General features: G+C 49.9%; 8 protein-coding genes across 8 annotated transcripts; 4 read left to right on the top strand and 4 right to left on the bottom strand.

Moving 5' to 3' along the window:
• Nucleotides 1-3: 3 nt before the first annotated feature.
• On the bottom strand, nt 4-5,401 carry BP5553_05743 (uncharacterized protein; the record flags this gene model as incomplete). Its single annotated transcript, XM_032014366.1, has 5 exons — nt 4-3,915; nt 3,963-4,020; nt 4,080-4,133; nt 4,189-4,562; nt 4,679-5,401. The coding sequence occupies 5 exons, from the start codon at nt 5,399-5,401 to the stop codon at nt 4-6; spliced, it is 5,121 nt and encodes a 1,706-aa protein (XP_031869047.1).
• Nucleotides 5,402-6,223: 822 nt separating this feature from the next.
• Nucleotides 6,224-7,019, bottom strand: BP5553_05742 (putative cytochrome-c oxidase chain VI; the record flags this gene model as incomplete). Its single annotated transcript, XM_032014365.1, has 4 exons — nt 6,224-6,345; nt 6,442-6,559; nt 6,641-6,686; nt 6,808-7,019. 4 exons carry the CDS (start codon nt 7,017-7,019, stop codon nt 6,224-6,226), a joined length of 498 nt encoding a protein of 165 aa, XP_031869046.1.
• A 1,234-nt stretch (nt 7,020-8,253) lies between these two features.
• BP5553_05741 (Elongation of fatty acids protein) lies at nt 8,254-9,468 on the top strand (the record flags this gene model as incomplete). The annotated part of the gene is made up of 4 exons (XM_032014364.1): nt 8,254-8,667; nt 8,724-8,793; nt 8,848-9,060; nt 9,125-9,468. 4 exons carry the CDS (start codon nt 8,254-8,256, stop codon nt 9,466-9,468), a joined length of 1,041 nt encoding a protein of 346 aa, XP_031869045.1.
• A 1,734-nt stretch (nt 9,469-11,202) lies between these two features.
• BP5553_05740 (uncharacterized protein) lies at nt 11,203-11,418 on the top strand (the record flags this gene model as incomplete). The annotated part of the gene is made up of 1 exon (XM_032014363.1): nt 11,203-11,418. One exon carries the CDS (start codon nt 11,203-11,205, stop codon nt 11,416-11,418), a length of 216 nt encoding a protein of 71 aa, XP_031869044.1.
• A 676-nt stretch (nt 11,419-12,094) lies between these two features.
• Nucleotides 12,095-13,441, top strand: BP5553_05739 (uncharacterized protein; the record flags this gene model as incomplete). Its single annotated transcript, XM_032014362.1, has 1 exon — nt 12,095-13,441. One exon carries the CDS (start codon nt 12,095-12,097, stop codon nt 13,439-13,441), a length of 1,347 nt encoding a protein of 448 aa, XP_031869043.1.
• Nucleotides 13,442-15,969: 2,528 nt separating this feature from the next.
• BP5553_05738 (H+-transporting ATPase, vacuolar, 67K chain) lies at nt 15,970-18,688 on the bottom strand (the record flags this gene model as incomplete). The annotated part of the gene is made up of 7 exons (XM_032014361.1): nt 15,970-16,026; nt 16,092-17,656; nt 17,714-17,798; nt 17,861-17,909; nt 17,966-17,987; nt 18,046-18,361; nt 18,650-18,688. 7 exons carry the CDS (start codon nt 18,686-18,688, stop codon nt 15,970-15,972), a joined length of 2,133 nt encoding a protein of 710 aa, XP_031869042.1.
• Nucleotides 18,689-20,226: 1,538 nt separating this feature from the next.
• On the top strand, nt 20,227-22,318 carry BP5553_05737 (WD40 repeat-like protein; the record flags this gene model as incomplete). The annotated part of the gene is made up of 5 exons (XM_032014360.1): nt 20,227-20,822; nt 20,876-20,973; nt 21,032-21,435; nt 21,492-22,177; nt 22,228-22,318. 5 exons carry the CDS (start codon nt 20,227-20,229, stop codon nt 22,316-22,318), a joined length of 1,875 nt encoding a protein of 624 aa, XP_031869041.1.
• A 595-nt stretch (nt 22,319-22,913) lies between these two features.
• On the bottom strand, nt 22,914-23,699 carry BP5553_05736 (Ribokinase; the record flags this gene model as incomplete). The annotated part of the gene is made up of 1 exon (XM_032014359.1): nt 22,914-23,699. The coding sequence occupies one exon, from the start codon at nt 23,697-23,699 to the stop codon at nt 22,914-22,916; it is 786 nt and encodes a 261-aa protein (XP_031869040.1).
• Between the last annotated feature and the right edge of the window lie 729 nt (nt 23,700-24,428).

Below are 24,428 nucleotides of genomic sequence, written 5' to 3'. Positions count from 1 at the left end.
AGTTTAGGGTGAAAACCGTGTATGCTTCCCCAATTTACCCATGATAGCATTATCTGAAGAATCTCGGGCAGCAAATACTTTCTCCCTAAATCTAGGTGAACTCTTCAACTTGGTCGCCACTGGCGACGATGATGCAGTCCGAACTTTTCTCTTCAGACACCGTTCCTTGACAGGAGAGTTAGGTGCCGACGAGCGAAGGTTAGGGCCAGCACCCTGCGACACACTATCACGTCCAGAAAATAACATCTCCGCGTCATCTGCTCCACTTCCTTTGATAGTTTCCTGGGAGGATAATTCAGGGAGGTGTTGACTTGATTGATCTAGTTTGGGCTCAATGAGTTCCGACGACGATGGAATCTCGTTGATAGAATCTGTTCTCTGCAGACCGTTGGAGAGCCCATCATATTCTTCTTGTTGGGAGTCCATCACCTTTGAAGGGTGGTTAGATGCTTCTATATCATTCGTCGTACGGCGCCTGCCACGATGTGTTTTTGTGGGAGAATCACCAATTTCAACAGCGTCAGATTCGGACTTCCCAGATTTCGGTATATCGCCCTTGATGGCTTCCTCCTCCTGGCCACCCTCGGCCGCAAACCTTGACATATATGACAAAAGCCCAGGGTCTGCTTTAAATACACCACGCTTTGAATTCCGCGGTTGCTGGACGCCGTCCTTCGATTCATGCTGGCCGTTCAGAAGCACACCCCTCGGTGGGGAATCTTGTTTTATTTCTGTGGATTGTCTCGCGCCTAGGGTTGCGCGTGCATTATGGAGAGGGTCGCCCTCGTGCAGGCTGGAATTTTCGACGTGTTCCAATGGCTCTGCCCCTCCAGAGACCTCATGCTCTGCAGAGTTCACCGGAGATACATTACCCGTTTCAGCATCAAACCTTTCGGGGTCCTCTTCTTTTCTCTTCGATTTCTGGGGCTTTTTTGACTTGCCGAATTGCTCCCTCTGGAGTTCAAAGAGTAGTTTACGGATGCGATTACGCATCTCCGATGCTTTCGGCCACTCCATATCAACATCATGCTGATTTTGCAAGATACCACGGATGAAGTCGTCAGGCGTTTCAAGAAACTTTTCAACGTAGCTTAGTAGAAATAGGCCGCAATCGGAGAAATTATGTTGCTCTGGGATATTCTTCGCAGTCATACCGAGCGGAACTGGACTGATCTCCTTTCCGTGCTTCGCCTTGAGTTCTGCTAGCAGATAGTCTCTGAGATTGGTACACGTCCGAGAATGTGATGAGCCAAGGGAGTCTAGGGTGATGATCCGCGGATCGTTAGGGTCATATTTCCGGCCCATGGAAGCCCTTTTACCCTTACGCCCCATGTTTGTCTTCTTGACCTCAGACGGTAGCAAATCAGAAACAACCTTCGCGGTGGGCTGACCATGAGACTTTTCAACAACATGCTCGGCCGCTTCATCATCGATGGGAATTGCGCTGCTTGGTTTCGAAGGACGTTGTGTGGATACACCTTGGTCGAGACATTCATCGGGCCACGAATGCTCGCTAGACTCTCGAGGGCGGTCCCGCAAAGACATGCGGTCTATCCCGAGATCGGCTTCAGACAGCGATGTATGGTTTGAGGAAGGTGGAGAAGATGCAGGTTTTGAATTTGAAGAGGCAACAGTTTCGGTATGCAAATCCGCCAACATCCCATCGATCATTTCCGAATCTGGCTTTTCCGACACAGAGACAGGACTGGTCTCATCCACGGCTTCGATATCAGGCTCAGGGTTGAGAAGTCTCGGAGCATTGCAAATAATGGCAACGTACCAATGTAAATTCTCGCAAACGGGCACCACAATATAGTCCTTCTCGAAAAGGTCGACTTTGGCGGTCCATCGCTGAACTGCCTCATAGTTGATGCCTCTTCTGCCTTTCGCTGAACTTGTTAACCTTTCATAGAAGAAGGAATTCTGAAAGTATATGCGTTTAGCAAGATCCGGTCTAGACTTCTCGAGCCCATGTTGTAGCCAACGGATATAGAAGTTGATCAGACTGTCATTCAAAAATTCCCCCTCATCCAACCTTTCGATATCCGGCTTATCAACGTTCGCTTTATTCCTACCTTCAGGAGGATAGACGACAGTCCCGTGCCACTCATCTTCCCAGTCAGGATGTTCCCGCGTCCATCCTGGCGGGCTGGGGGATCTGGACTTTGGTCGCTGTTGGGAGGGGAAATCCTTTGCTGCTACTCGTCTCGTGGAGCGTGTTGCGTGAGATGTAGGCTCGCGAGATAATCCAGGAGTGCCATAGAAATTGTTAGGGGATATACCGTTTTCTTCGGACTGGCGAATGCCGTCTCCGGTAGAAGAATCGGTTGAGTATGTCCTCATGCCTTTAGCAAGACCCTTGGCCCTTGGCACACCCCTCTCATCAACCGTCCGTCTGCCATTATTAGAGATCGGAGTAATGTCTGGTATGTTTGGCTCTTCTGATTCACGCAGCGTTTGCTGCCGACGCTTCTGCGCCTTGTGCGTGAGAAAGTCGATATCTGTAGGAGTTTCCGTGAGTGAGGGCTGAGCTGATTTCGGCTCAAGTAGCGTACTCTTGATGCGCTCGAACGTTTTCTCCAGATAACCGAGTGATGTAGTCTTATTGATGTAGCTAATATCACTGCGTCGCTTTTCCAGTAGACTCCGGAGTTTGAGGCTATCACCGGCATCCGATAGCTCTAGGAATACCTGATGACCATCGCGATTTTTCAGATCTTTAGACCGATGAAGAACCATCTTCCCACTGTTATTATCGAATTCGATCTTATTGATCGTGCTAGCCCGGATATCGAACTGATGACCCTCATCGCGATCTATAATTTGTAAGACATCGTCCCTGAGACTATTGTGGTCTATATCTTTCTTGTAATTCAGGATCCACGGGCCGACGGCACACTCGGTAAGCCATTTGTGGGTTTTGGAGAATATCTGCTGGAGAGCATATTTAGTTTCGTTTGGCTTTTGTGTCTGCTTCGCCTTATTGAATTTGGTTGGTTTAATGTCTGCTGTGCTGTTGGTGTAATCATCCTCGCTGGACTCGTCCACCGCCGTGAATTCCTTCGATACTCGTTTTCCAATCATATTTGTTCCGCTTGCTGCGGTTAACAATTCCACGGCACGTTTCTTCTCCGCAAGATCTTTGCCCATATCAATGTAGTGGTCGGCAGCGAGGTCATCGATATCAAGGTTTTCGTCTTGATCAGTTGATGGCGGATCCAGACGTCTTTTCTTGGCCTTTTGGTCGCCCGTAGCCTGATTGCTGTCTACCGATACATGTCTCGGTGACCTACTATTATTTAAATACCCTCCTAGATTGTTGCGCGCGGGCTTCCGAAATGCATTGCCCTTGTAGGAGGGAATTTCAACCCGTGGCACGGAATTCTTTTTAGGTTCAGCGCGGGTTCTTTCTCCATCAGAAATAGGATCGTCCTGGTCTTCGTTCGGCGAAAGACTTCTAAGCCTGGCCCCTTGGTCTCGCTGTTCCCGCGCATTTACTGTTTGTGGAAGCTTATTTCGCGGTTTCTGATTTTGCGGATTGACCATGGCTTCAACAGTCTGGAACTCGCCCACCATCCCAATATTAGCCGATGTATTTCCTCTACGTTGACTTTGCTGTTCATAGCCTGGCAGCGACGGTTTTATTGTGGAATTTTCCCGGTAAGTCTGACTGGGCGGCGATTCGGGGTCCAATTCGATAACTGGTGTCGAAGAAACCCATTTTCCATTGCCTTTGTCATCAATTCGCCGTCTCTTAGCCGGGCTCTGTTCCCGTCCTTGGGCATTGTTCTCTGGGTGTCTCGAATGGCTATGGTCCAGGTTGAGCTTGGTTTCCACTGATAGCGGTGGGATTACTACAGAAATGTTGCCTCCTAGTCTGTTCATCGGCTTTAGGCTACCTGGGATCCGGGGCTTCTGAGAATTGTTAGAGAAGATGTTTGAAAGGGACAAGCAGACAATACCATTGGTGCCGTTTGTCTTTGCGGGGGTCTCGCGGCAGATGTCGAATTCTCGGAGCGTCTGGAGAGCGCTGGTAAGCAAAGTTGTATTTCCGCCAAATAAGCACATAGGAGACCTACCGGCGCTCGTGTTGGGGAGTGGATTTATAGAGATTATAACGGTTTGCAAACTTCCTGCAAACGGGGGATTAGAAAATAGCCAAAGGACTTCTAGTCATGCATAACCTACCATTTCTTTCGCGGAGCGTCTTGAACTTGGGTGGGCTTTCTAGGCTCCTGCACATTCCCTTTGCCGTTTCCGTCTGTCTGACTGGCCTCCGAGTATGGCGCCAAACCAGCATCGGCGTGGTGCTTAGATTCTGAGCTTGGGGAATTGGCCCGCTCAATCTCAGAGTTGTGCTGCACTAACTGCTGGGAGACATTTGGCTTGGTCCGCTTTCCCTCGCGGCGCGCCGTATCTGCGGCCAACGGACCCTGTTCGTGCTCTCCGTGGGCTGGTTGTCGGAAGTATGGCGAATATTCCACGCTGTTGTGCGTTGGATTCGATTGCTTCGTGGTGTTGGGCCTGACCCTTTTCGCAGCCAGAACCTCGCCGTCATTTTCCTACAGGCACGATTAGCGACTTGGACGTGGCGATGGCCGCTAGCCGAGCTCCCAGCGATATGATAGATAGCCTTGCCTTGCGGCATACTTCGCAACGGACAGTACAAAGGACTTACATAGGAACCCTCAGAATCACCTGCAGTTGCTGCTAGACTGCCCGGAGGCTCGGAAGCTGCCTTTGCCTTGACGGCTACTTTGCGGCTGCCTGCGCGTGCTCTATGATCGGTGCTGTGTTCCTTGCGCTTCTTCTTCCCAGGGCTTTTGGGCTGCATGGTCCCCGCCTCATCGTCGAATAAGAGTGTATGTTGTCCTGGTACTTGTATGTCTGAATACAGGAGACGTCTCTTTTTGGCGCATGGTTCCTCGCTGGGCTCTTCGCTGTGAGGTCGAGGTTTTTTCTTGGAGTTCTTGTTCTCGGCGGCTTGGAGTTGAGTGGGAGTCTCAAGCTGCGGATTTGGAGATGTTCGCTTGTGATTGGGCTCCTCATCCACCATCAGCCTTCTCAACTCTCCTTCCTTGGGCTCCATGCCAGTATCGCCAGCATCGCCAATGTCAAGCTCAGTGACAGGAACAGTTTGGCCACTTGCTTCTAGCTCCAGCTGTCTGCCTTGGGTTCCTTTTCCTTGTTTGAAATCGAGATCGTGTCCAGTAACAGTGCTTTTCTTGCCTTGGTCCATGTCATTCCACTTCATCTCTGCGTCAGCCTTGTCTTTCTCAATATTCAAAGTCTTGTCTTCTTTAGTGATTTTACTGTTGCCGTCGTATTCATGACAGAATTCTCCAGTGCCGTTGTTTTCGATGCTTGGTAGAGCTTTATCAGGGTCCCGCAGTGCGTCCATCGTGATGGCTTTTGATGTTTAGCTGAGGTGGCTGTCCTAAACATGTGCGAAAGCTGGAGAGGGGATGAAAAGGAAAGAATAAGGAAGCGATAAAGTGATATCTTGGTTTGCGGCGTTAACAGTCGGCGGGGTATTCAGTAGTGAAGGGACAATAGTAAGATCGTTTACAATAGCAACGGCGAGCTAGGGTGTTATTGTTGATATCCCGTGTGGTATTGTTCTGAGTATATTCACTAGAGGGTATTGTCTCGAGCATATTCACCTGCGCAGACAATAGTTATATTTGCTATAGTGGATTCTCACCTTCGTAGGAAGGCAAACCGTGAGGCTTGATATTGTCGTAACTCTGCGGATGTGCGAGAAGAATGGCCACGGTACATTTGATATCCCCACGGAGCAGACCACCTGTAGTTACCGCGGTTCAATGGATAGCATCAGGGCTTCCTGTTACTTCTCTCTCCAAGGGAAGATACGTGTGTTCCCTCAAGGGTGACAAGCGCCAAATATCCCACGGGTTGGCAATACTTGGTCCAACGTAGGGGTCAAGGTTATATCTGCGGAGTAGTAAATTATTCACCATAGCACCCTTGGGACTTCCATCCCTTCCATGTTCTCGCGAAGTAGCACTATCATCACCGGTACTGAGAGACACACAATCATTACAATAAGAGGAATGTATTGCAGTATGTGATACAACAGTACATATAACAGAGCTCGCAACACGAAAGATAAAGAAGCTCTATGGCCGCTTATCATCTATTCCACCATCGCCTTGATATTCATCCACTCAAGATGCTTCTCCCATAATACAACATTCGGTATCTATTTTGCCGGCTCGGGATATAGATCCTCCTTCAAGCTAATGCCGAGCTCTTCCCGGAGCGGCTTGAGTTCCTCGAGATATTGGTCATATTGTCCACGGTTCTCGACCTTCGCTTTGATGCCTAAAATTCGCCATTGAATCAGTTCGTGTTCCTCTACATGCCCGGTTCACTATCCACCGCTCCACCATCGACGCCAGCAGCACAAAAGGTACATACCCTCGAAGATCCGCACAGCCGTAGGGAAATCGTTAACTCTTCTCGCGGCCTTCAACGCGGCAACGAGGACGGACGGCGAAGGGACGAGATCATATGCGAAGGCATTGTTTAGGTTTCGCTACCGATCGTACGATAATTAGCAAATGCACATACACGCGTACCAGCAACGCTGGCCGGGCACACTCAGCGGAAAATCTACCTGGAGCTCAAAGACATCATTCACTTGTTCGAACTCCTTCTCAAATCTATGTTTTGGCACCAATGTATCAGCAATTGGCCATCGTCATCAATTATCCGGCGATGGTCGGGTTCTGTAGGAACATGCTCAAACGCCTTGACGCCAATTGGGGTTGGGGCCCAGCGTACCTAGCAGTGAACTCTTCGAAGGTCTCCTCATTGTCAGACCGACGGATGCTGGTGGTGCTGAAGCTGCTGGCGGAGCCGGCGGTTGCGAGGAGGGCAGGCACAGCGTAGAGTGCGTTCGAGGTGCGAGGTGTCAGGCTGCGGAGGCCATTGGAGCGGAAGAAGGTAGATGGCTGGGCGCGTGCCGCGATGCGCAGCAGTGATGTTGAAGACATTAGGAAAGGCAATGATCGAGGGATGCTGCGGTTGGTTTTGGAGGAGCTCTTGAAGTGAGGTCTGACGATTTTCGACCAATTCCAGGAACAAGCGTCAGGCGTTTGATTGGCATTGTCACGTCTTGCCGCTTTACCAGCACAAGGAGTGACGTCTCACGTGACATGTCCCTACGCCAGACCACGCGCACTTACGAATGCTCTCCCTCCTTTTTATTTCATTCCTATGCGGGTCTAAGTATGCTCAATGGGAGTCTCTCAATTAAATTCTAGCTTCCTTGCTTGTAAAAAGTTATTAAAGGAAAGCATTGTGAGAATGGAACAGATAGGCTTGCCGAGGTTAATACGAAATAGATATACGTACCTACCTACCCACGAAGTAGCATGTTATAATAGCAAATTTAAATTTTATGATTAAACTACCTAGCTACCCTTATATATATAATGCCATCTAAGCGATCTAACTAACTAACTTCTTTAAATCTATTCTAAATCGTATTTCTTTGAATTTATCGTTTGGGCAAAACCGCATAGAGCCTCGTCTGTTCCATTTCTTCCAGAGATGTACTGTACTGTCTTTCGTAGTAGTAGCCGCTATTAAACTGCTATTATTTGTACTCGAGGAGTCCTGATATGCAAGCACTCTCTATCTCGCCATTATTTTGTTTATCTATTTCCACAATTTATTACAACTCTCAACTTACAACTCAACTCCTTGTTTTGCCCATGATTAATTCACGTGATCCACCCCCCGTCAATCACATGCTTCGTCGGCGTTTTTCCTCCCCGTCGCCCCAAGTTCCAGCGTCCAATCCAATCTCGGCAAGGCCGAAATCCCCCTTTAGGCATAGAAAGGCCCAATGTCATGAACAACATCCTGGGAACCACAAACCAGCAACCAGAACCGGGACTTTCTTTTCTCTCGTCTACCTCCCTACAACTCCCTCCCTTCCACCTTCACCCTCATCCTCATCCGCCCGGCCTTCTTTATTGTTGGCCGCCGTCTTCTCGTCACTCCTTACTCGAGTTCCTCCTCGAACCCTTTTCTTTTCATTCTTCAGTCTTCTCTTGGGCGCAACGTGTCGTGTTGCTCCCATTTTTTTTATTCTCCTGAATCCCCCCGAGCGCGCCGATACCGCGTCATCCTCACCAGTCGCAAGAACCTATATCCACGCGCACACCGATTCCCGTTTTCTGGCAACCTAGACTCGGCTTCTTTCTGTTCTGCATCGCAATTATGTCGTCAACAGATATCTTCAAGTCGGTGCCTCTACCGAGCATCGAGCGCCCCTTTGGTATCCAGCTATGGCCTCTCTTCGACAAGGCCTTCACGACGGTCATGGGCTATCACCCGCAAGACTTTGAATTCCAGCCGCGCGTAACACCGATGTCGACGATGAAGGAGAGCGCCATGACCATTTTGACATACTACCTTGTAATTTTTGGGGGGAGGGAAATAATGCGGAATCGGGCAGCATTCAAGTTGAATAGCATTTTCATAGTGCACAACTTCTATCTCACGGTCATCAGTGGGGTCTTGCTGGCGTTGTTTATTGAGCAATTAGTGCCTACCGTCTACAACCATGGCGTTTTCTATGCCATCTGCGATGTGAAGGGTGGCTGGACGCCTCCTTTGGTGATTCTCTACTATGTAAGATGCTGCAAGAAAGACCAGGGCTGCGAGTGTGTTTGCGCTGACCTGCATAGCTCAATTATCTCACCAAATACATCGAACTACTCGACACAGTCTTCCTTGTCCTGAAGAAGAAGCCATTGAGTATGTAAAACTTTGGGACTTTACAAAAGCAACATCTGCTAATACCCCGTCAAGCCTTCCTCCATTGCTACCACCACGGCGCCACTGCCCTCCTCTGCTATACCCAGTTGATTGGCCTGACCTCTGTCTCATGGGTGCCCATCACCCTGAACCTGATGGTTCACGTCGTCATGTACTGGTACTACTTCCAGAGCGCGCGCGGAATCCGTATTTGGTGGAAGGAGTGGATCACCCGACTCCAGATCACTCAGTTTGTCATTGATATCGGTAAGGCTGAGCCTCGTGTGGCATAGACTAGTTTTCAGCTACTGACAGGGTTCGTCCGTTGTAGGGTTCGTCTACTTCGCATCGTACACCTACTTCACCTCGACATACTTCCCATGGATGCCGAACTCGGGCAACTGCGCCGGAGAGGAATTCGCGGCATTCGCTGGCATGGGCATCATCAGCTCTTACCTCCTCCTGTTCATCTCGTTCTATTTCGCAACCTACAAGAAGGATGGCAAACGCCCCACCGGTCGCAAAGCCGCACGATCCTTGAAAGATGCTCAGGTGCCAGACGTTGCTTCTCTGCTCCACAGTAAGTCCCATGGAAGTGCCAACGGAGCGGCCAACGGCAATGCTACCACCACTGCCACCCCAAGCCGCCCCGTCACCCGATCGCGCAAGGCATAGGTCTGTAAAGGCTCGATTAGAATCAGCTGAGATAAGACGTCGGCTGCACCGGCAAAGGGAAAGATGACTGTGGCCTGCAAAACAGTCGAGAGATACGGGTCGATATTATTCTCTGTACAATGTATCTGGCGGGTCTACCTCGTCATAGAAGATTCTATAATGTTATGTCAGCAAGCATGGGATGGGATGGGATGCGCGCATGAAAAAGGTTGTTCTTTTGCCCTTGGTCTTTGTTATTGTACATGCACATCAAGACGGCGGAGTAGCTGGGTTGGGTGGATGTAGACGAGGATCGATGCATAGTGGGATATTGTGTATCGATAAGTCCTAATAGACGTATGTCTGCTAATTTACGACTGTATTTTTACATGCTGTATTTGACTATCCCTTGAATGTGTACCACGCATGTCTGTCAGTTATTGTTACTGCAGATCATATCATACTCGATTCCCAGACGATTCATCCTACCTCACTTGTAAAAAGAAGATGGAAATTCTTAAATCTTGACCCTTGGCCAGGATACCACCTATGTACCTACTACATACCCAGGTAGCTTGGCAGATTAGACGACGGGGGGTAGACCGTAAAAGCATTCATGACCTGTATCCAGAAGGTAGCGGAAGTTGTAGGCCGCCACAATTGCAGTCCTTCGTAAGGGTTTAGTCAAAGTCTAAGGGCCGTAGAGGAAGACGCCGCTGCCTGACTTGGTTGCGTGAACAGGAGTGGCTTGTAAAGTTGGGATAATCGAGGCTGAGGAAAGCCGCCAGTAATGTACTTTGTATACCTCCGTAAGTACTTTGGAATGTACCTCGTTATCCCCTGCCAGACTATGTACGAAGGAAGTACTCCGTACGAGTAGATCTATTACTCTAGTACCGGGAACGGAGAGAGTGTGGCTGGTTGTGAAACGGCTCTCCCAGCATCTGCTAGTATCGCTGTTGGTGGCTGTTTAGTCGTCATTCTTGGACTAAGGTACGTAAAGGTATCGTACGTACGAAGTATAGATATGTATTGTACTACCTAGGTAGTCTAGTACGAATACGGGCGTATAGTACGCTTATCCGCTTGTCGCATTAAGTGCGTAGTAGGATCTACGAGTATCTAGAATTGTGTGGTTTTCAGCTACGAGTCGATGGCCATGATTGCAAGTGCAAGCAAGCGCATGGTGTTCTTTATTGCATTGCCACTTGTACTCTGTATGGGGTTTCCAATGCTATGCGATGCTATGTATCAAGCTCCAGCCGTCCGGAGCAACAGTGTTTCTGCCCTACAGACTTGCAGACTTACAGTACCGAGTACCGCAAAGTACTCAACCTCATCGGCACAGATCGGCGGTTTGACTGACCTTGGCGGCGAGCGAGTAAGTGACAGCCAGCAGAAGGATCGTGGATCATAGGATCCCTTGGCCCCGAGTTGACGGCCGAGTGCTTCGCACTTCGTCTGGGACTATCGCCGCCGTTCGTCCCATCTATGCCAAACGCTCCCCAATACCAGTCCAACACCAGCCCAATACCATGCGCAGAAGAGGCTGCACCCACAGCACCGGACACAGGCTGAACGGCAGAGGGGGACCGGAGGAGTCGTGGACGTCTCAGAATCTTCAGCCTGTGGTGCCCACGCCCAATCGAACGCCGCCGTCAGAAGTAGTCGGACGCAGCTGTGCCTGGCAATGATTCCAGGAATAGCTTGGTGAGGTTGGTGCTGAATCCTTTCAAGGATCGCCTCCACACAAAGATGCCCGCCACCATCGCCCACTGCGAGGCTGGCCCAGAGGTGTGGCCGCCGTGGCTTAGGATTCGAGGATTCGAGGATCCGAATGCTCGTCCTGCGTCTCCGACTCTCCCTCCTGCGACCCTCTCTCTGTACGAGTTGGCGATTAGGGGCGGTGGTGGGGGGCGCTGCTCCGGGCGAGCAACAGCCAACAACAAGACAGCCCACCATGATGCCTAGGAGAATATGAGGACAGCTGCCCACACGGGTCGACCGACCCGGATTCTTTCGATGCTTCTTATGCTTCACGTCGCGCTCTACCGTCAGGAGGCCACTCACCCTCCTTCGTTACTCTCTCGACCGTCTCCCCGCACCGTGGCAGGCGGCAAGGACTCTCTCTTTGACCTCACGACACGGAACACTCACTAAGAGTATCCTCGTTCGAGTTTCGAGAAACCGTCCAAGTGGTGTGTACGTGAAACGCACTGCCTTACCTCCGTCGGACACTTCTCCATCCGATAGGAACGCCGCCGATAAGTAAGATCTTAAATCTTACAAAACTATATCTCGATACGTCCGTATTAGTCCTCGACTTGGACGTTCCGTTCATCTAGATATATATACATATACATATCGCTATTATACTTCGGCGGCGTACTAGTACTCAGTTCGTGCACAAGATATAACTTTTAGCCGGTGACCGCTTCTTGATATACCACACCTCCAGTGGAAAAGCCCTTTGGTCAATGAGGGGTCCCCGATAACGATATATCCATCCATATTCGACGCTCGAGCACGAGCGAGTGTATCGGTTTCCAACAGCACACAAAGAGTTCAGTCTAGCGGACCCAGCGCCATAAAAAGGCCCACCGAGCAACAAGCAATTAACTGTTTCACAAATATTACTAGCACAAAGATGCCGCTTATCAAAAAGCCACAGGTGGAGGATATGACTAGTCATGTTCATGATTCCTCCTTCCAGCTCCAAGCACAACGTTGTGGTCACACACTGGACGAGAACGATAGCGGCTACCAGTTCAAGTTCGACGACTTGAAGGACGAGGAGTGTTTGGGCAGTGATCTGGATCTAGAGGGCTCGATAGTGCAAACTGCTCGGCCAAGGACGATATCCAGGCCACCAGCTGTTCCCCCTCGCAGCGACAAACGAGCGTCGAAGATGCTAGCGAATGTTATGCTGGAGCTACAAAGTCTGGACGGATCAATGGCCAAGGACCTTGACACCTCGTCAATGGTTCAAGAGACTGATCCACATGAGCTATACTTGTCCAGTGAGGAAGATGAATCTCTGGCAGATGACTACGAAGACTCACTCCTTGATTTCGAGCCCATGGACAACCAAGATCAGGAGACTGAGCGAGAGCGAGCATCATCGTCAGGGGCTTCTAGCAGAAAATCACAAGAAGTCACTGCACGGGTTGTATCATTCACGCTGGTGAAGCCACAGATAATCCACATATTATCCACCGCCACGCCCAAACAGCCCTCCTCAGCTTCAGAATCTCCCTCCATCAAATCGTATCGTTCATCTACTGAAACGCGTCGTCGACCTTCGCCCCTAAAGCGTTACCCCAACTCCCTCCGCCGATTATCTATCTCGTCCATAGCCTCATTGACTCATTCCTCCACATCGACTTCGTCCGGATTCCTCCCTTCAGATCAATCATTTACTCAACCTCAGCGTCAACTCCGGAAAACTTCCCGTATAGCCAATCTCACCTCCCTCGTCACAAGCTCCCTGCCTCACTCCTTCCTAAATTCCGACCCTTACCCTTCAAAGGAAGCCCACAGCCCCAGCCCCAACCCTCAACTTGATTCCGATATACCTACCACTCCCAAAACACCCACCAGCATGGCAGCAGCAGCCTTCAAGAAGGGGCTCACGCGAGGTCTCAATCGCGCCCGTAAACCCTCAATGCCCTCATTGTCCTCGGTATATAACTCCTCATCACGAAGCGGGTCAATGGTCAATCTTTCTCAAAACATATCCCAGCCACTCGAGCAGCCAGCGAAAGAACCAAGCCACCAAAGACGGAAATCAGTTGCATTACCCGCAGCAATTTCTCAATCACAGGCCTCACCACCGCCTGCGCCACACCAAGGCCCGTTAACATACGAGGACATAATGAAAAGTGTTATTCGGCAGCCACCGCCAAAGTCACCGCTGAGTGCTCAATCTACTACGAAAGTCAAGACGAGTAGTATATTAGGCTTAGGCAGACGCAAGAGTGTCAAGGCTCCGTGAAGATATATGATTCCCCCAGTCTTGCCTTCTGGGTGCCCGAGCATATGTATAATTCGAAATAAAGCTTCTTGATTCCGCCTTTTTCTTTTTTTATATATCGAAACCCGGAACTACGAGCATTCTACTGATGTCTTAATTATATAATTTTCAGCACGGGGCGTTTTGGTTTTGGGATTTAGGCAATAGTATGGGGGTTTGATTTTCTTTTTAATGTGCATCATGAGAACATCATGAGATGGATGGATGGATGGAACATCAACGCATCGGCAACCTGTTATTATTTTTATACCCAATGCACGAATGGCATGCAGCGAAGTGAAAGGAATATATTTTGCTTTCCTATTGGTTTCTTTTAGGATGATGTGGTGAATGAAGCATGTTCCGAAGGTAGCTAGCAGATGATGCGAGCCGGAATCAAAAATCCTTTACGTTGCTCATGATCTTTGGCTGTTTGTGCTGTGAGCCCTGGATTCGAGAAAGCTGTGGAAGTTGCCTAGGGAAGGAAAAGTACACAGATGCTTCACATGATTTATTCCCTGGCTGGGGGCCAATATAATCTGTTCGAAACTCCCCGCGCCACCACCATCCTCCAACTATACTATATCCACGTTGCACAACCACCCCACTTGCTCGTCTGCCTCCATCCATCACCCCCAGAGCCTGCAATACAATACACGATGTTAGGATGGCAGTGATAATTGTGGCAGTCACTGTGACGATGGTATGGTCCATATTACTAAGAGATCAGCGAATCGCATTATTAGGGCATCTAAGCAATGTCGACAACTAGGTTTGTTCATAATAGATCCGTCTGACTTGCCCGCACGCATTTCGCTTCCTACCCACAAGTTTGTCATTGTCTACAAGTTTGCCATCGGACTCACTGGAAGGGGGTGTTGAACCTCTGTTCCTTGATATATTAGGGTGCCTTTTGAGAAATTTGTTTCTCGGGGCTACTATGAGACATGATGGTCACGACACGACGGTGGTCGAAACCTGATGCTGAGCTGAAGGTAAAGATATTATTAATGGGAGGACACAATACATCTCCAAACCAAACCACCCAGTGGGGCGGTGACCAAGCAACCTGAAAGTAAAGTATTGTACCCAAGTAACAAGGCAAACAACATCCACCCTCGACCGCCCCCAAAGATAGCTCTCCCCGGGAACCTGCATACATAGGTATACATACATGCCTCACGCTTGCATGCATACAACATCCCGTACCTATGCTATGCGATATGCATCGATCGCCCATGCGTACATGGAAGCTCAGCCTCATCCGGACTCCGGTTGGCATTGGATCCGATATTGGGGGGCCGTTTGGTGAGAATGATGCCGGAGAGAGCAGATGGGGGCTAGTGCTAAGGGGATGCCCTGTGTAATATGAGATACTTTGAAGCTGAAGCCCCAACGTACCTAGGTAATATGTAGACTAGCAGAGTAAGGTGAGGCGTGGTGGCCTACACAGGCATAATGCAAACCAAAAAACCAGGCAAGCAAGCGCTTTACCTACCTTCTTCGGAGTTCTTACTAGCTAACCAACTCGATCCAATGCTGCGTATCCTCAGTCGTCGTCCTGGTGGCCTGCATTATCGTGGCTCAGTCATCCCCCCTCCTTCAACATTTCCCTCCATCCTACGTAGCTGTCTGTCTGCCTGGCTAGTTTCACGATACTTATCTCGTGAACCTACTATGTACATGCCTTATGCCGGACTTCGGTAATGGAGTCCGATACGACACACCTGACATACTCTAGTGCACACACGACACTACTTGTATAGGGTGGCTTGTTATATATTTCATGCAGTCCGGAACACATGGTGGGTTGGACGTAGGAGGCAAGTCTGGTTCGATTTTACTATGTTAACTAGAGAACTGTTTGACGGGATTGAGCCGGAACAGATTTTTGCAGGGAGCAGAAGGGGGTGCAGTATCTATAGTTGTTTAAGGCTGTGTAACTTCCTGGTGGGAATAAATACAGGTTGTGCAAGTCTAGAAACCTGGTTAGCTAAATTAAAGTAAGATATTCCCTACAAGACCTCCATTCAGCAACTCTACCTAGTTCGACGCTGAGAAATCTCCAACCTTGAACAGAAAAGGCCGTTTGCTGAGGTGTAACGAAGTAGTTCAAATTTCGACATCAACTACAGCTAGGCTTCTTTAAATAAACCTCGGGAAGAATATCATACGCACTTACTAGCTTATCCATTATAGCTATTCGGTAGATTTAGAATCTTAAGGTCTAGGATTAAAGTTTTGAACATGTGCGCGTTTCCTTGCCTGCTTAGGCCGGGGATACGGATGGGGCGGTGGGCAAAAAGTAAACGTAAAGATTGGCAGGATATAAAATATAAACAGTTTGGAAACGACGTAAAATCAGGAAAGAAATAAGTTTTCCGATATCACATGATATCAAATCAAAGACGCATATTTACATGACATTCTCGGTCTATTGATCAAAAGTCCCAAACCAGGGAATGCAACACAACAGGTCCATCTCCAGAGCCCAATTTCCAAAGCTTCATTTACTCATCCGTGACGGCGGCGAACTTATCCGTCATGGCTTGCACGAGGTCCTCGTACTATAATATTGTCAGTCAAAAGTCACAGACAAAGAACAGGGGGTTGGGTGGAACAATATACATACCTTCTTGGTGATGATCTCCTCTCCATCGCTTGGGACCTCGAATTTCATGCTTCGAAGTTGGCTCTGAAGATCGCTGGTAGCTTCCCGGACCTTGCCCCAACTCTGGCCCTGGGCGATGGTTTTTTGTGCTTCGTCATGGAAACCCATCATTGCCTTCATCATCCATTCCGTCTTCCAGATGGGACAGAATTGATCATAGTCACTGTAGCCATTTTGTTGCAAGAAATCCTCCTTGATCATAGCAGCAACATCTAAGGTGATCTTATCGGGATCAGATAGAGCTGATTTTCCAACCAATTGCACGACCTGGTCCAATTCCTCAGAGTCCGACAGGAGCTGCCTGATGCGGTTTCGGAGCCGAGGGAACTCGGGGTAGTCTTTCTCGTAATATTTATCAAGCACCGCGGTGTATTTGCTGTAACTAACGGCCGTGTTGATGGAGGGGAAATGTTTTCGCTGGGCGAGTTTCTTATCGAGACCCCAAAAGACTTGCACAATACCCAGTGTGCTACTGGTGACTGGATCCGAGAAATCTCCACCGGGGGGACTGACGGCGCCAACGATGCTGACACTACCCTCGCGGTCAGGGCTACCAAGAGCTGCAACCTTTCCAGCACGTTCGTAGAAACTGGCTAGCTTGGCACCCAAGTAAGCTGGGAAACCTTGATCCGCAGGCATTTCACCTAGACGACCGGAAAGTTCACGAAGAGCTTCGGCCCATCGAGATGTCGAGTCAGCCATCATCGCCACATCCTTGCCTTGGTCACGGAAGTACTCTGCCACGGTGATACCGGTATAGATAGAGGCTTCACGTGCAGCAACGGGCATGTTTGAGGTGTTGGCGATAAGTGTTGTGCGCTTCATGATAGGTTCCTTCCGGCCATCGATATCGATGGAGAGCTCTGGGAAATCCATTAACACTTCAGCCATCTCATTTCCGCGCTCACCGCATCCAACATAGACGATAATATCGCTGTTCGAAAACTTGGACACAGATTGACTAATAACAGTCTTTCCACAGCCGAAAGCCCCTGGGATGGCGACAGTGCCGCCCTGGACACTAGGGAACAGAGCATCCAAAACTCTTTGCCCAACAACGAAGGGCTTATCTGCTGCGAGCTTCTCGGTAGTTGGACGGGGGACACGGACTGGCCATGTATGCATCATGCTGAACTCGGTCTTCTTGCCATCGAATTCCACTTCGAGGATCTTCTCGTCGACTTTGTAGCTCCCCTTCCCCGCAATCCGCGTGATCGTTCCCCTTGCTCGGGGTGGGAGCATAATCTTGTGGTCGTCCAGCAGGGAATTCTCGTAGACGCTACCCCAAATATCTCCGCCAGTAATGTGATCTCCCACCTTTTTTGTTGGCTTGAAGTCCCAGTCTTTCTCTCTGTTCAAAGCCGCGGCAGAAATACCACGGGGAATATAGATGCTGTTTGAAGCGTCGGCAATTGCTTTGAGGGGACGTTGGATACCATCGTAGATGGTTTCCATCAACCCAGGGCCGAGTTCGACTGATAGGGGCTTTCCGGTTCGAATGACGGGGTCGCCAACAGTTACGCCAGCTAAAATTTATTCTATCAGCACCTCTCCCACCAAAGCAATACGACCAAGGTCCATACCAGTTTCCTCATACACCTGAATTGTTGCCCTGTCGGCTTCTATTCGAATAACTTCCCCGACGAGGTTATCGTGTCCGACTTTGACCTAGAGCTTCATGTGAGCTATCGCCCTGCCAGCCAGCCTTGGGAAAGGTTCCGCGAGCTCACCAATTCGTACATGGCAACTCCAATCATATTCTCTGCGATGACGACGGGCCTATAGAGGTCAGTATTCGATTGGTATGCCGTGATACAGAGTGCTCGTATGCATACCCCGAGACTGAGTAGATGGAGCCTGCACGATCATCATTAGCTCTCGTCTTGCCCAAGCCGCTCCCCATCCAAGACCATACCATATTGCTCCTCGCCATCGGCATCCCTCGCAACCTTCTTTGGGGCCATTTTGAGAGGTACTGGCGCTGGTGCTGGTTCTGCTATAAGCTCGATCTGCGAAGCTGAGCTGGGGGTCGCGGGAGGTGATGATAGTGGGGAGGAGGGGAGAACAGGCAGCTCTGAAAGCGGTTGGGGATCCCCAGCGAAACTGGCGTTCTGTGATAGCGATAGCTGGCCGGAGCTTGAATTCCGGATGAGATCGTACAAGGAGGGACGGGCTTTCAAACGAGGTCGGAAGCCAATATTCATCAACCCGTACCAAGGCAGACGGCGGGTCTATCTACGTTAGCTGTCTTGTTCTGAGATTCTGATTCAGATAATACGTTAGATGGGGGATCTTGGGGGGAGCTTTAGCGAGAAAACGAAAGCTCCGGGGGCTGTTATGTAGTACGACGCAAATATATTACTGTTTTACTGCTATTGACAAACTGATATACTTGCTATGGACAGAAAAGAACAGACAGTGCCCTTGTGGAAGGTGAGTGTTAATAGGTACTTTTAATATAAGTTATTGTTATTATTTAAATATTTAAATACGTAGGATAGAGAGGTGACCTATAGCACAGTCATTGCCTTGGTAGTCGCGATAAGACCCCTCGCCATTCTTGCACAACTCCAAAGCATGCAAAACGACAGCATACTTACCTTCGATACCTACCTGGGTAGGTACTTGACAAGCGTACTTCTTATATATACAGGAGACCCCGGGTTTGTTTCTTTTTGACTCTCGGACTGAGTGAGACCTGTTGCCTGCGCATGTGGTCGTGCTCAGCGCAGCTGATGATCCTCTCTATCCTGGGGATACCTACTGACAGGCTTACCACAACACCGAAACGCCCGCAACGCCCGCAACGCCCGCAACCGCAAGCAGGTTTGGCCGGCGGAGGGAAAGGCGTCACGCGTACCATTGTAATTGATTGTGTGCGATTACGAAGTCCACCACTCGTAGCTAGGTACAGCTAGGTACAAGGTACATACTTGTTTGACAAGGGGATTTTGCAAGTGCAATATAAGTACACTGTAAGTACACTTAAAGTACCGGTGCAAGCACAACCGCATGTCAAGGTACTTTGCACATGTCGGGGGTACTTACCAGGTACTTACGGTATCATGTATGTAAGTACGAAGTATCACTTGCTCTCCTTCACGCCAGCCTACTCGTGCCTATAGTGCCCGCCACGCCACGCCCCGACGTGTACGAGAGTACTTACACCTACCTTACTTCGTGCTCTCGATACTCAGCTGTCGACGTCGACGTCTACAGTTGGTACCTACTCTCCAATACTCTCTCTACACTACTCAACTCAACTGTACTCGACTCCAGGAATCGCAGGATAATGCCCCCCTTCGCCACCCGCTCGCAACCGTGGACGTGACCTCGCCCTGTCCCCTTCCGACTGGCTGCCCGTGGCTCAGCTCAAGGTTAATAAGCAGCGTGGACGGCGATAGCTGCACCGCTGCACTTCGTGCTGTATCCTCCGTATCCCAAGCTGCATCCGGATAACCAACACTACTACGCATTACACATTACACACTACTCACTGCTCACCACTCTCCTTCACGCCCCCCCATCCCGACTACCACCACGATCAGCAACGCCCTAGAATCACCCGAAACGCCTCGAGTCTTCAGAGACCCTTTCTTTGAAGCCATAATATACAAGCGGCACTCCCGCAAAAGTCGTCCTGGCAGACGATCACTCCCAATCCTCTATATCATCCCCATCCCCATCCACTTCCGACCGCCCATCCACCCCGCCACGCCCCCTACAACCTTCCAGCACTACCATCTCAGCCCAATATCCCGATAGTACAAATACACATACAACTACACATCCAACTACAACTACCACTACAAATACAAATACCCTTACAGATACTAATACCGATCCCGAAACCGAAGAGCATCTACGTTTACTATCAAATAACCTTCTGTCTGCGTCCGACCCCCCTCTTCCAGATCCCCAACCCCAACCCCGTCCCCAGACCTCGATCCCGGCTACGATCCTCGGTCGCAGACGCCGCAACAGCTCTCCAGAGTCAGAAGGCCACCCAACCCTTTACCAGAGCCCCAGAGGCTCGGTGGATGTGCCACCGCCTGAGAACGAACACCGCCGAAAACGCAGACGTGAGCGCTCTATGATGAGAGCGGACGGGGAACCGAGCAACACCAATGGTACTTCGAGGCCATTCCCGAATGGGTCGGGGCCATACCCTCTGCACAAGGCTGCCGTGTCAAGCTCGACGAATACAAATGGCAAGCGAAGGTCCCCCGTGGCCATGAACGGCTCGTCCAGCACAAACGGCTATGCTAGTGCAAATGGCAGGTCCATTCTGCCATATTTCGGCCACGACCGGGAAGAGGTGACGAGGATAATCCTCCAGGCATTAGGGGATATGGGATACCACGGGGCGGCCGCAAGTTTGACCCAGGAAAGTGGCTATGAACTGGAGAGTCCCGCAATTGTAGCATTTCGGAATGCCGTCTTGCAGGGCGAGTGGACCGAGGCAGAGGAACTGCTCTTTGGCGAAACGGCAGAGGAAGACGGTAGCAGTACGAATAGGAATAGTCTGGCACTGCAAGAGGGTGTGGACCAGAATATCATGCGGTTCTGGTTAAGGCAGCAGAAATTCCTAGAGCTTTTAGAACAACGCGATACCGGTCGGGCCCTGATGGTCCTACGCTCGGAATTGACGCCTCTATATCAAGATATCGGCAAGCTCCACTTCCTGTCGAGGTCAGGCATACCATGCTTCCTTCGGGGTATACTTTACTAACTTCATATATCAGTCTATTGATGTGCCAATCGACCGAGGATCTCAAAGCAAAAGCAGACTGGGATGGTGCAAATGGCGGTTCGCGCCATCACCTGCTCTCGGAGTTAGCAAGTTAGTTCTGATTAATGAAAATATAGCCCTGGTGAATGCGTTGCTGACATATATTTAGGATATATTTCTCCCTCAGTCATGATACCCGAACACCGTTTAGCAATTCTTTTGCAACAAGTCAAGCAGCATCAGATCTCGAGCTGTCTATATCACAACACACCCACTTCACCGTCTTTATACCAGGATCATACATGTGACAGGAACGGGTTTCCACTACAGACAATCCTCGAGCTCGGCGAGCATGATGGCGAAGTTTGGCAAGTGCAGTTCTCCAATGATGGGACACGACTAGCAAGTTGCGGGTCAGATGGCAATGTTCACATCTACGACGTGCCATCATTCGAGCTACTCCACACTCTTGAAGGGCACGAGTCCGGCGTGTGTTCCCTTGCATGGAGTCCAGACGATTCGATGATGGTCACGTGTTCGCAAGACAGACGCGCCCGATTATGGGATACCACTGTAGGTTAACGGCTTGTATCAGACCCCTCTGGTTTCTTTTGCTTACACGTGTTTAGAGAGGTGAGATCAAGCGGACGTTGAACCGTTTTGGAGAGCCGGTTAGCAGTTGTGCCTGGGCCCCGGATGGACAGACATTCGTCACAGGCTGCTTGGACAAAGAGCGCAACTTATGCCAATATAGTCTAAGCGGTGACCTGATATACGACTGGCGCCGGAGTCACCGAATACAGGACCTGGCAGTCTCACCAAATGGCCACCGCCTGGTAGCGATGGACAACGAAACCCATATCCACGTCTATGATTTTGTTACACGCGAACTGGAGTACGAGATAGACATGAAAGTCAAGATGGGTTCTGTAAGCATAAGTCAAAACTCGCGATGGTTGCTAGTGGAACAGAAGGACGGAAAAGCTCGGATAGTGGATTTAGATACTCGCGAACCCATTCGCTATTTTCAATCCGGCGACAAGGGATCAGAATTCATCATCCGAGCTTCGTTTGGCGGTGCCAATGAGAGCTTTGTGGTTAGTGGAAGTGAAGGTATTACCGAGTCATCCTTGATTGATATGAAACCTATGCTAATGCACATTTCAGAGGGTTCGATATTCATCTGGCGTAGGGAGAATGGCCAGCTAATCGAGAAACTCGAGGGCCATGGAAAGGGGTGCTGTAGTGCTGTTTCGTGGAATCCTGTCAACCCTTGCATGTTCGCCTCCGCGGGTGATGATTGCAAGGTTCGAATGTAAGTAGCTATTTTATCTCTAGTAAAGTGCCTGCTAACTAGCTTGTTAGATGGTCAAACGAAGGCCCGCGCTCAAGGTCATCAAAACCCCCACGACAATCTAACGGCTCGCATCCAGAATCTAATGGGTGGTTACAATGACCTTTTTAACCGAACGGCATGGAAACTCGGCGTCGAGAGGTATGGTATGGCACATTTGGTATCATCGAGACTGCATTATTGCAGATTTGCAACATTACACGTGGCAAGGGCGAACGTTTTAGTCTTGAATGATGTAAGACAGGTGTGAGCATTTGGAGGCATCATGGCATTTGTGTAAGGTGTTGGGGAGATTATGTTACCCTTCCGGAGTTGGGATGCGCAGCGCGGACTTTTAGATGCTTTCATCTTCCCCAGTAGATTGTGGGTGATTAGTTGACTGCGTTGTGATTATTTTAAGCTTGCATCAAGGAGAGCTTGCTAGGATACGTGGTATAGGAATCTAGGCCGAGGACACCAATGCTTGAATTCAAGACACATGAAATCATCCATGTGTAGTCCGTTGAGTTCAAAAGTAGGCGTGCGGTATCTCAAGTTAAGTTGCCTCCGAGATTTACGGGGCCGGACACTGAAACTTGAAGAGAGGATGAGCTGGTGAGAAATTGTGGCGTTTAGATTCCTCGCAATCCACTCAAAGCCTAAACTACACTCTCAAAAGTGACAATATAATACAAACTAATTCCGATTAATACCATGGCTATATTTTCCTATCAACCTCATCCTCCCACGGAATTGCGCTCTGCGCGCCCTTCTTCTCCACCGTCCTCCCCGCAGCCCTACACGCCAACCTAACATCCTCCTCTCTAACAAACCTATCCGGATCACCCATCCTCCTCACAATACTCACTGCATAAGCACCAACCCACGTATCCCCCGCAGCCGTAGTATCCACAACCTTCTCAACCTTCTCCGCTGGGACAAATGCCCCCTTCCCCTTGCCCTCATGCGAATAGAACGCCCCCTTGGAGCCCAGTGTTACGATGATGTTCTTCACGCCTCGGCGCAGAAATTCATCCGTGACTAAATTCCAATCGAAGCCGACCTCCTCGACCTCCCCGACCTTCCGGCCGGTTAGGATGGCAGCTTCGCTTTCGTTGACTACCAAGTGCGTGATCGCTCCATATACATCGAGTGGTAACTCCACCGCAGGCGCAGGATTGAACAGCACATCAACATCGGCTTCCTTGGCCGTCTTGAGGATTTGCAAGACAGTTGGGAGGGGGATTTCCAGCTGCATGATGATCAAATCAGGTTTAGGAGTCCCCAATGCTTCGGTGGATAGGAAGTCCTCAGGCTGAAGCTTGTAGTTCGCACCGGGATTTAGAAGGATCCGATTCTCGCCCTTGGATTGCTCGACGAGTATCACGGCTACGCCCGTTGTTTGGCCCTCAACGACCTGGACGCCGCTGATGTCGATGCCGTCCGCTTGCATGCCTTTTAGCAAAGGGGGGCCAAACTCGTCCGCCCCTACCGCTCCGACCATTTTCACCGTGATCTCTGAGGTGGTGGCGGTAGCATCATTGGGGGATGGGCGAGGACGGGAAAGCCGGGCAGCTGCTACGGCTTGGTTGGCGCCTTTGCCCCCGGCGCCGGTACTGAATGAGGTTGCGGTCAAGGTCTCGCCGCCGGAAGGGACCCGGGGGGTAACTGTGACCAGGTCGGTGTTTAGGGACTGTCTCTTATACACATCTAGATGTGTATAAGAGACAGGGGGGAGGGGGTGGTTTGAATGGATATGAGGTATGAGATACGAAGTATGAGATGCGCAGCCTATAGGAGATGGGAGAGCAAGCGAGAAGCTCGAGTTTGAATTGAATAGCGCTATGCCGGAAGGTGTTTTGTACGTTACAGGCCAAACCGGAAGACAAAATGTAATAAATCGAAGAACTTGAAGTTTGGAGCAAAGTGGGGAGACTTCTTGCGCGGCTCCACCCCTAGGTCGGAGCCTGGGGATTTGGGGTTGAGGTTGAGGCTGAGGACGCGTCTTGAGTCGTAAGCTCAACTCTAGGCGTATACAGCAATTTGCGGTTTAAACCAAGTCGGAAGCTCTTGATTCGTATTGCGATATTGATATTTGAATCGGTGCCTAAGAGACTCGTACTGGACTGTCACGTAGGGAAGGCCCTATCATAGAGAGCCGGGCTCGTGTCAATATAAAAACGAGCCAAGATAGATACGCTCAAAGGGTGAGCGCAAGCTAGAATTGGGACTT

This window comes from Venustampulla echinocandica (genome assembly GCF_003357145.1).
Source record: "Venustampulla echinocandica strain BP 5553 chromosome Unknown scaffold_3, whole genome shotgun sequence".
Taxonomy (NCBI): Eukaryota; Fungi; Ascomycota; class Leotiomycetes; order Helotiales; family Pleuroascaceae; genus Venustampulla; species Venustampulla echinocandica.
This window is presented reverse-complemented; position numbering and strand designations above follow the sequence as displayed.